This window comes from Salvelinus fontinalis, chromosome 13 (genome assembly GCF_029448725.1).
Source record: "Salvelinus fontinalis isolate EN_2023a chromosome 13, ASM2944872v1, whole genome shotgun sequence".
Taxonomy (NCBI): domain Eukaryota; kingdom Metazoa; phylum Chordata; class Actinopteri; order Salmoniformes; family Salmonidae; genus Salvelinus; species Salvelinus fontinalis.
Window position 1 is genome coordinate 32,779,787 of NC_074677.1, and position 11,262 is coordinate 32,791,048.

General features: G+C 43.0%; 1 protein-coding gene across 2 annotated transcripts in view; it reads right to left on the bottom strand.

Annotated features, from left to right (window-relative positions):
• Positions 1 to 10,814, bottom strand: part of LOC129868442 (rho GTPase-activating protein 32-like) — an 89,951-nt gene extending 79,137 nt beyond the window's left edge. The window contains exons 1-2 of one of the 2 annotated variants that reach the window (XM_055942421.1): positions 10,695 to 10,814; positions 10,186 to 10,270 (exon numbers count right to left, since the gene is read on the bottom strand). In XM_055942421.1, coding sequence (XP_055798396.1) covers positions 10,186 to 10,270; positions 10,695 to 10,792 — 183 coding nt within the window. In that variant the 5' untranslated portion in view covers positions 10,793 to 10,814. The remainder of the gene's footprint in view (positions 1 to 10,185; positions 10,271 to 10,694) is intronic. The other variant, XM_055942423.1, reaches the window with a different exon arrangement.
• Between the last annotated feature and the right edge of the window lie 448 nt (positions 10,815 to 11,262).

Below are 11,262 nucleotides of genomic sequence, written 5' to 3' on the forward strand. Positions count from 1 at the left end.
GCCCACAACTTCCAGACTTTATAGCATTCCCAGAAAGCATGGATTATTGAGTCATTATTCGTTTTACACTTAAGACATGACTCTGCCGTTGTGCTGTAGCATTTGTGAATTTTGTCTCTTGTATAATAAATTATATTCATTAGTTTATACTGGATTAGGTGTACATTTTCGTTAACTGTGATTTCGTTAGTTTTGCTTCAACTTTCCATCTATCTTGTGCCAACATCAGTTATTTTTAAGTCTTGGTTCCAATAGTATATATTTTTCTTATTTTAAATAGGGTGCCAATTTGTTTGCAGCACTTTTATTTTCATGAATGGCCAAAACTTTTTTTGGGGGGCTCTTTTTTTTATGGCTCTCGTCCCTCTGCAGCAGCCATATGGTGAGCAATATGTTTGGAACATCGAATCGCAATAAAATCACGGTATTGAGACGCAATACATATAGAATCGTGAGAATCGCAATAGATATCATATTGGCATTGTGATAACGCATCGTGAGGACACTGGCAATTCCCAGCCCTAAAGCCAACGGTGACCTAGCTCATTCAGCTTTCTCGTGGCAGGTTGGTGTGATTTACCAAAATAACCATCCGTATGAATTACAACTTGTTTGACGTGTATGCAGTAGTAAGCCTAGATATAGGTCAGGGTTAAATGGGATCTTTATCGCTTTCAAAAACACTGCACCAAATACGAACAGACAAACTGCTGCCATTGACCTAAGGGAAGTGCAGGCGTTTCAAATAATGCTGCGATTCGGTACGAAGAAGAAGCATAAGCAACTTTTTGTTTGTTTGCCAGAGAGAAGTGGGGGACTGCAGAGGTAGATGAGGTATTTGGAGTGTCCCTCCCACACTACAAACTTCACATGCTGGTATTTTTGTCAGGCTGTAGAATAGGAGGTTTTCAAGTGCTGTTCACCTTTGGGGCTACACTGCAGTGCTTCAGAACACACAGAGAGTAACATTGAAAGATATATTCAATATGACCAACTGGAAGGGAAGCTACTGTTTCAGGGCTCTACAGTGCTACAATTTTGGTAGAATATGCTCCAAAATATTTTGCTGTGCTACCTGGAATTGTAATTTGGGAGCACCAGACCCCCTATAAAAGAAATCACCCAGATAATAATTGTTGTAATGATTACTTTGCTGTACCGTAGTCTCTTAAAATGCCATAGAGAATACACTGAGGACAGATTCGTGACAGTCCTGTTGCTCCATTACTACAAGGAAAACGGCTTGTTTCTAGACCAAACTTTTTAAATGCTATGCTACTTGTAACTGTGCTCCTACATTTCTTTATATGCGCCTACATTTTTCAACTTAGGAGCACATGTGCTGCTTGTAAAAAAAATGTCAGCCTGTAGTGTACTGATGATTGTAAGGGACTGAAGTTTTGGGGGACTGGACGGAGATCGCAGCAGTAAGTGGATGAGATTAAGGATCGGGAGTGGAGTGTGAAAAATTGCAAAGCTGTTTAGGAAACAAATAACATAGCAGTTGACTTACTCACTGTACACGCTGTTACTGTACACACAAGCACAGTGTCACGCAATGACACAAACACAGGCGCACAGATGTGTGGGTACACACAAAGACATGCATATACCAGAGGCTGGTGGAAGTCACTATAGGAGGATGAGCTCATTGTAATGGCTGGAATGGAATTAATGGAAAGGAAACAAACACATCCAACATATGGAAACAACATTTGACTCAGTTCTATTTACTCTCTTCCAGTCATTACAATGAGCATGTCCTCCTATAGCTCCCCCTCAAAGACTCCTCTGGCGTACACACACAGCATGTCAAGATAGAACTGAAAAGACTAGGACTGTTTCTGCTGCTGCGACATCACTAAGAGTAGACTACATTGACAGGGCAGGTGGGCAAGCATTCATTGGGGCTAAAAAATGATTTACACCGCAGCTCCGAGCAGCTCGTCAATATGGTGCAACTGCCCTGTTATGCACGAAACTCTCCAGCAGCATAGTGCTATGCTGACTCTTTTGCAGCATGGTACTTTCCTAGTTTCCCCAGTAGTCACACACTGCAAATGACTGCGGTCTCTGTAATAACCGTTAGAATAGCAAAACTGTATGTGCTGCAATATAAATAGAACGGGCATCCCCGTTCTTGTCAATGATGGCATAATGGATGGCCTGGCAGCCATTGCAAGTGTACCCATAGGAGCAAAGCAAAAAAAGCAGGACGTGTACCCATCAAATGTGGAGAATAGTACAGTAAATCTAAAATTCACATAAAATCAACAGTGTAATTGATACGGCAGATTTCCTCCTCTTCGTCCCAAGAGGAGGTGTAGGGATCGGACCAAGACGCAGAGTGGAAAGTGTTCATTATTTAATGAAAGTAAACTGAACACTTCAAGATACAAAAACAACCAACGTGACCAAACCGAAAACAGTCCCGTGTGGCACGAACACTGACACGAAATACAATCACCCACAAAACAGGTTACCTTAATATGGTTCTCAATCAGGGACAACGATTGACAGCTGCCTCTGATTGAGAACCATATCAGGTCAAACACAGAAATAGACAAACCAGACAAAACAATGAATGCCCACCCAACTCACGTCCTGACCCACTAAAACAAACAATTAACACAATAACTAGGGTCAGAACGTGACAGTAATGTTAGGATTCAGTCTCATGTCAGGTGACCTTTGGTCTAATAATTTTCCCATAATCTCGAAACTGTTCCCTTTCAATTGCTACAATGGCTATGCATATGCTTTTCATATTTCTTCTGTAAGAAACATTTCAATTTAGCCCTATCCATATAGGCCAATTCCCACAAGTGTAAACGTTACGAGTGTATCGTAACCTAATACATCAGATAATAATCACAGAGCTCTATTGAGCTTTTTTGCCAAAACTTGAGGATTTTACATGTTGTGGTGAACATCTTCAAAATTGTTTCTGTGGGTTGCAAAGAAGATAAATTAGCATGACAAGAGCTGAATTAAATGTAAAAGGCCTTGAAAATAAAAGCTCAGTGCTCTGTTGACATTTCAGAGATATGCTTGTTTGTGAGAAATCTTTGAAAAAATGATTTTGCATTATCTGAAAAGTGTATACTTAAATATGAAAATACCACGTCATGTCTCAAAATCAATATCTATCTCTCCTCTATATTGTTTTATGTCCTGCGGATTCGAAAAGGAAGTTGACGAGCTCAACAGGAAAGTGAGCCTGTCAGGTAGCCATCATTCTCACACCACGTTCAGCCTAGCTGACGTGATGCTGTGCAATTTTCCTTATTTTGGACCTTTTTTTCTCCCTCTGGCCTCTATTGATTTAGTCACCGTAATTTTGGACATCCTACAAGTGTAAAAACATGAGATTTGGACCATTGGTTTTCTTAGAGGATTATCTACACAACAAATTATTGAACAAATTGGTCAAAATATTAGTTTTGATTGGACACCCTAGTCCATGTTACCGCAGAAACTGTCTCAACTGCACGAACATCCGGCTGTCCCGCCTTCAGTCAGCTGTTTGTAAAAAAAAACTGCCATCATCTTTATTGTTTTGGTATTGTGAGTTATTGAAAAACTGTAGAGTTCATCATTTCTTTTGAGTTCAATGTTTCAATGAATCTCTCTGCACTGTTTAGAGCCCATCTGTACTATTGGTTTATGTTGTAGAGTTTATTGGGCTGTTTTTTTGAATGAATATTGCCGGTTAATTTCTTCAGAAACACGTTGCTCTGACTATGATCTGACAGCGAATGCACTAATAGAGGAGGGGTCAATGTCAGTGATGGCATAATCGACTACACTTGCCCCAAGAGCTGAGCAGTAAGTAAACTGACCTAGAGTCCTCTCTGATTCTACCATTAAGCATGTACAGGCCTAAGGCTCAACAGAGATGCACTAACTCCTTCCCATTTTTGTTCAGTATTTGGTCAGGTCTGTTTCTATTATTTATAATAGGGCTACTGTACAATGAGGGGTGTCCAAATATGTGGTGGTTACCTCCCGCATCAGTGTAGTCAGGCTCAGAACCTCTCTCTCGCGCGCTCTGTCGACCTCTCTCTGGCACGCGCTCTGTCGACCTCCCGTGCGCTCTGTCGATCTCTCTCTCTACCTCGACCCCTCGCTCTGTAGCGACCTCTCTACCTGTCGACCTCTCGCGCGCTCGCTCTGGCGACCTCTCGCGCGCTCGCTCTGGCGACCTCTCGCGCGCTCGCTCTGGCGACCTCTCGCGCGCTCGCTCTGGCGACCTCTCTCGCGCGCTCGCTCTGGCGACCTCTCTCGCGCGCTCTGGCGACCTCTCTCGCGCGCTCTGGCGACCTCTCTCGCGCGCTCTGGCGACCTCTCTCGCGCGCTCTGGCGACCTCTCTCGCGCGCTCTGGCGACCTCTCTCGCTCTCTCGCTCGCTCTAGCGACCTCTCGCTCTCACTCTAGCGACCTCTCTCTCCCTCTCTCACTCTAGCGACCTCTCTCACTCTAGCGACCTCTCTCACTCTAGCGACCTCTCTCACTCTAGCGACCTCTCTCACTCTAGCGACCTCTCTCACTCTAGCGACCTCTCTCACTCTAGCGACCTCTCTCTCTCTCTCACTCTAGCGACCTCTCTCTCTCTCTAGCGACCTCTCTCTCTCTCTAGCGACCTCTCTCTCTCTCTAGCGACCTCTCTCTCTCTCTAGCGACCTCTCTCTCTCTCTAGCGACCTCTCTCTCTCTCTAGCGACCTCTCTCTCTCTCTAGCGACCTCTCTCTCTCTCTCTAGCGACCTCTCTCTCTAGCGACCTCTCTCTCTAGCGACCTCTCTCTCTAGCGACCTCTCTCTCTCTAGCGACCTCTCTCTCTCTCTCTAGCGACCTCTCTCTCTCTCTCTAGCGACCTCTCTCTCTCTCTCTAGCGACCTCTCTCTCTCTCTCTAGCGACCTCTCTCTCTCTCTAGCGACCTCTCTCTCTCTCTAGCGACCTCTCTCTCTCTCTAGCGACCTCTCTCTCTCTCTAGCGACCTCTCTCTCTCTAGCGACCTCTCTCTCTAGCGACCTCTCTCTCTAGCGACCTCTCTCTCTAGCGACCTCTCTCTCTAGCGACCTCTCTCTCTCTCTCTCTCTCTAGCGACCTCTCTCTCTCTCTCTCTCTAGCGACCTCTCTCTCTAGCGACCTCTCTCTCTCTCTCTCTCTCTCTAGCGACCTCTCTCTCTAGCGACCTCTCTCTCTAGCGACCTCTCTCTCTCTAGCGACCTCTCTCTCTAGCGACCTCTCTCTCTCTCTAGTGACCTCTCTCACTCTCTAGCGACCTCTCAATTTCAATTCAATTCAATTTGCTTTATTGGCATAATGTAACAATGTACATATTGCCAAAGCTTATTTTGGATATTTACAATATAAAAATAAAACCGAGAATCAAAATTGTCAACGGGACAACAGTGACAACAATAACCAAGTGTCAAAATAACCATACATTCAACAATAACAATAAGCATACAGTAGAGTACATGTGCAGGTTGATTGGTTTGTCAGACACTGTCCCTCAACTTATGGCAGGCAGCAATGTAGTGCGCTGCCAACCCACAGCTCTCTGTGTCCTCCCCCAACAGGACGGGTAGCCTACTCTCATCAGAGAGGTCTTTGAAACCTTGAATAAGGGTTTCAAATTTGGGGAAATGACACTAATTGTTTTGTTTTTTTTGTCAGAAAATGCAGCTCCGTCTCAGGTTCTGCTGTTGTGCAGTGGTTGCACAGCCTTTCCTCTACAGGGAGCCAGGTTTTCCTGTGTCTACCCTTCTCAATGGCAAGGCTGTGCTCACTGAGCCTGTACTTTGTCAAGGTTTTTCTAAGGTTTTGATCAGTAACCATGGTCAAATATTTAGCCACAGGGTACTGTCGATTTAGGGCCAGATAGCACTGCATTTTGCTTTGTATTTGTGCTTGTGTTTCCCAATAAGCAATATAGTTTTGTTTTGACTGTGTTGTAATTTGGTTTATCCTGATTGATTGGATATTCTGGTCCTCTCTCTCAACCTCTCTCTCTCTCTCAAATTACATTTACTCCTGAGGTGCTGACCTGTTGCACCCTCTTCAACCACTGGGATTATTATTTGACCCTGGTGGTTATCTACGAATGTTTAAACATCTTCAAGAACGATCTGGCCTTAATGGCCATGTACTCAATCTCCACCCGGCACTGCCAGAAGAGGACTGGCCACCCCTCAGAGCTAGGTTTCTTCCTAAGTCCCTGCCTTTCTAGGGAGTTTTGGTTGGGTTCCTGTTAAAGCACTTTGACATCTGCTGATGTAAAAGGGCTTATAAATAAATTTCATTGATTTATTGATTGAAAACAGTGATACATGCCATCTGAGAACGACAAAAGCATAGAATTGTATAAAGAATCATAGAATTTGTTTGCACAGAAGTCAGTGTGGAAAGCTTGTTCTTTATCCAATGTTGATTTTAAATGATGCAAATTATTTGTTTTATTACCACTGTGAGATTGTGCTGGTTGATGGAGCTCCTGGTGGAGAGGGAGAGTGGAGAGAATGCAGGATTCTGCCCACCACGATGCTACAGTATCTCTCCTGTGCTAACAAGTGAGACAATGCTGACTTCTACTGGACATGGAGAAGTACTACATCAACATTCATCATCAGATGCCAATCAGAGGGGATAAGTTACCAAGCTACTTCTGAGACAATATAACAGGATTCAGATGGTTCTTGGCCTCTTCCAGTGCTTGCAGATCTGTCTGTGTATCATTATCCGTCTGTGTCTGTGTGTGTATGCATCGTGATTCCTGTGTGTGTGTGAGTGAATCATGATCTGTTTGCGTGTGTGTGTGTGTGTATATATCGTGATTTCAGTGTGTGTGTTCCATTATCGAGCAAGCACCACCACAACAGTGGAGCTCTGGGCTCCCCGGTGGTATTGCAGCACCTTCTGTGTGTGTTTCGCCTCTGCCTGCACCGGGAGGGAGCCATTGAGCCAGGCTCAGATAATACACCTCTCCTTTCACCATATGGAGATGCACTCAATAGAGGTAGGAGTCAGCAGAGGTGGGAATTAGGCATTATGTATAGCGGATTTATGATGTAATATACATTGGGTAATAGTGCAGACGTGACTGGTGGAAATACCTCTCATGCTAACCATGCAGATTTGGTGTTTAATTTGGAACAAACATTTTGATATAAAGGCATTGGTTTAGGTTAGAAGATTTGTATTACTCACTGCTCGTGTTGCTTCCCTCCTATTCTCAGTTTAGAATGGATGCTTAATACCTTTGCACAGAGTCAACAGAAACCAATATCAGATTTTCTAAGGAAAAATGCTTAGTAAAGCACACCAGAAAAAAACAGGCTAACTTGCCAACTATTAACACAGGGTCTAGCTGTGCTGAAAAGAGGAGACAATATAGCTTTTCATCTGCACTGGGGGAATTTGCAGGAAATTTGCTTCCACCTGTCCAGGTCTTTCACATCAGGGGTGTCGTGAGTTTCCCAAAAAACAAAGATCTTTAGAACTAAGACAATCTTACATCCATTGGTAGGCAATGGAAGAACGATCTTAATGCTGAAGTTGATAATTTGGGGAGAAACTCACCCCAAACAGTTGAAAGATAGGAGACAAGGAGAGAGGAGTCAATTAGATAGTAGACAAGGAGAGACTAAGCCAGTGTAGGAGTCATGGCAGGCAGGGCTTCCTGGTGATGTCATGCTGAGGAGGGGAGAGCGGGGGAAGGGAGAAGGCAACAACAGCTGGAGCTGCAGTGTGTAGAGTTGGAGCTGCTCATTGGTGAGACATGTTAATTACACTAACGATCCCCTCCATTTCCACTGGAGCCAAAGAGGCCTCTTCTGCTACAGTGGCCAGCAAGATTCTGAACAAACACACACATGCTCAACACAGCAAGTGCTCTCCTACCATTCTTACAGTATTGTCAACAATATTATACTTATGAGCATACGCAAATCAAAACCACGTAATACCACTGGTTAATTTTAAAATGTGGAATTCCAAAACAAAATCAAGCTACAGCAAAATTCACAACCACCATGAATACCCTAATAATAATAATAGCATCCTCACCACATATAGCCTATTCCACCAGCATACACTAGAGGTCGACCGATTAATTAGGGACGATTTTAAGTTTTCATAACAGTCGGTAATTGGCATTTTTGGATGCCGATTATGGCAGATTACATTGCACTCCACGAGGAAACTGCGTGGCAGGCTGACCACCTGTTACGCGAGTGCAGCAAGGAGCCAAGGTAAGTTGCTAGCTAGCATTAAACTCATCTTATAAAAAACTATCAAACTTAACATAATCACTAGTTAAATTCACATGGTTGATGATATTACTAGTTTAACTAGTGTCACGGCAGTTCAAAGCAGTGGACCAAGGCGCAGCGTGATTAGAATCCATTCCTCTATTTATTTAAACAAAGAACACTAACAAACTCACAAAACAACAAAATGAACCGTGAAGCCAACATAGTGCTCACAGGCAACTAAACAAGGACAACTACCCACAAAACCAACTTGGAAAATGGCAACCTAAATAGGCTCCCCAATCAGAGACAACGATAAACAGCTGTCTCTGATTGGGAACCCATCCAGGCCACCATCAACCTAATTACCCCGAGACAATACAAAATCCCCATAGATAACAAAAACCCTAGACAAGACAAAAACCCATAGACAATACAAAAACTAAACAAACCACCCTTGTCACACCCTGAACTAACCAAATAATAAAGAAACCAAATATAACTAAAGTCAGGGCGTGACAACTAGCTTGTCCCACTGCATATAATCAATGCGGTGCCTGTTAATTTATCATCGAACCACAGCCTACTTCGCCAAATGGGTGATGATTTAACAAAAGCACAATCGTTGCACGAATGTACCTAACCATAAACATCAATGCCTTTCTTAAAATCAATACACAGAAGTAGATTTTTTTAAACCTGCATATTTAGTTAAAAGAAATTCATGTCAGCAGGCAATATCAACTAGGGAAATTGTGTCACTTCACTTGCGTTCATTGCAGGCAGAGTCAGGGTATATGCAACAGTTTGGGCCGACTGGCTCGTTGAAACTAATTTGCCAGAAATGTACATAATTATGACATAACATTGAAGGTTGTGCAATGTAACAGCAATATTTAGACTTAGGGTTGCCACCCGTTCGATAAAATACAGAACAGTTCCGTATTTCACTGAAAGAATAAATGTTTTGTGTTTGAAATTATATGTTTATTATATTATAATTAAGTCTATGATTTGATATTTGATAGAACAGTCTGACTGAGCGGTGGTAGGCAGCAGCAGGCTCATAAGCATTCATTCAAACATTACTGCGTTTGCCAGCAGCTCTTAGCAATGCTTGAAGCACAGCGCTGTTTATGACTTCAAGCCTATCAACTCCCGAGATTAGGCTGGCAATACTAAAGTGCCTATAAGACCATCCACTAGTCAAAGGTATATGAAATACAACTGGTATAGAGAGAAATAGTCAACGCGCATAATTCCTATAATAACTACAACCTAAAACTTCGAAACTGGGAATATTGAACCACCAGCTTTCATATGTTCTGAGCAAGGAACTTAAATGTTAGCTTTTTTTTTTTTTACATGGCACATATTGCACTTTTACTTTCGTCTCCAACACTGTGTTTTTGCATTATTTACAACAAATTGAACATGTATCATTATTTATTTGAGACTAAATAGATTTGATTTCTGTATTTTATTAAGTTAAAATAAAAGGGTTCATTCAGTGTTGTTGTAATTGTCATTATTACAAATCTCTATATATATATATTTTTTTAAATATTTATTTTTTATTTTTTATTTTTTTTATTTTTTTTTAATCGTCCGATTAATCGGTATATGCTTTTTTTGGTCCTCCAATAAATCGGTCTTGGTTTTGAAAAATCATAATCGGTCGACCTCTAGCATACACCACATTAAACAAAGAGGTGGAGTCAAATGACCACTGTCTTCATGAACTGTGTCATCAGCAAAGACTAAGACTGGGCTATACACTTGAAACAACACCACCGTTTTCATTGCAATATCAATATAGTGTATCACAACCAAGGTAGGAATCTTATCTACCACCACAGCACACCAGACGGTCCAACATTTTAGGAAAACATAGCAGCACCACAGTACCCTGCTCAGTGTCTGATTACCTGGATTGTGCCAAAGTCCACGTTCTCGTAGTGGAAGTGGGCGCACTCAGCCAGCATGGGGAAGTGGCCTTTGGTGAAGGACAGTCTGAAATACAGAGACGGACTGTGGTTAGGATGAAGGCCTTAGGCCTAAGGGTCTGATGGATAATGAAGAGAGTAAAGTAAGGGGGGAGGGTGGAGAAGAAGACAACATAGTACAAGAGAGGGGAGGAGAAAGAGGGCAAAAATAGATCAAGTCCAGTAGAAAAGGCAAAATTGAAGGAGAGCGGGAGAGAGAGACAGACTGAGAAAGGGACATGAGTGAGGTAGAGACAGAAAGAGATGTAGAGCGATAGCTGAAGAGAGAAAAAGGTTGCAAGAGAGAACAGGGTGGGAGCCGAAAGAGAGACCGCAAAATGGAGATAAAAAGGATGATCGATAGAGAGAGATGTGTAGCAGATGTGAGGAGTTAAGGCAGTATCAGAAGGCCCATGGCAGGGTAAGTCTACTCGGTCAGATGGTCCACTCACTTCTTGACGTTCTTGACCTTTATGCTGGCCGTGCTGCTGCAGGAGCGCAAGAGGGGCTCGGCGCTCAGCTCGGGGACCTCGGCACTCCTCGCCTGCATGTTGGAAAGGAAACAGACACACTCGTCAATACATGATCTGTGACTTCACCTCTGACAAACAACTCCATATGAGTTGACCTGCATGCGAGAGAAACCTAGGGACAGTGCAAACCAAACCAAAATTGTTCAAAGAAACAATTCCAGGATGTAGTGACTGTTGTCAAAGTAGCTACTTAATGTTTTTGTATTTTTCATGTTAATTGGATAGAGACAGTGAAAGAGTGGAAGAAAAGTTAGGAACTTGTATTAGAAGGGCAGTCGGTTGGATTCAAACCTACCAAAGGCTAGACCACCCCAGGCCCCTACTAGCTACGTTTGACCCAACATGGTGTGACCCCTCACAGAGTCTAATCTGTGACCAAGTGAGGTTAAAACGCACTTGACAACATTACAGCAAGTAATCCTGTGTGGCTAAAGTCAACAAGGGAAAAGAGAAACACCAAGCTAACAGAGAGAGAGAGGCCTAAAGA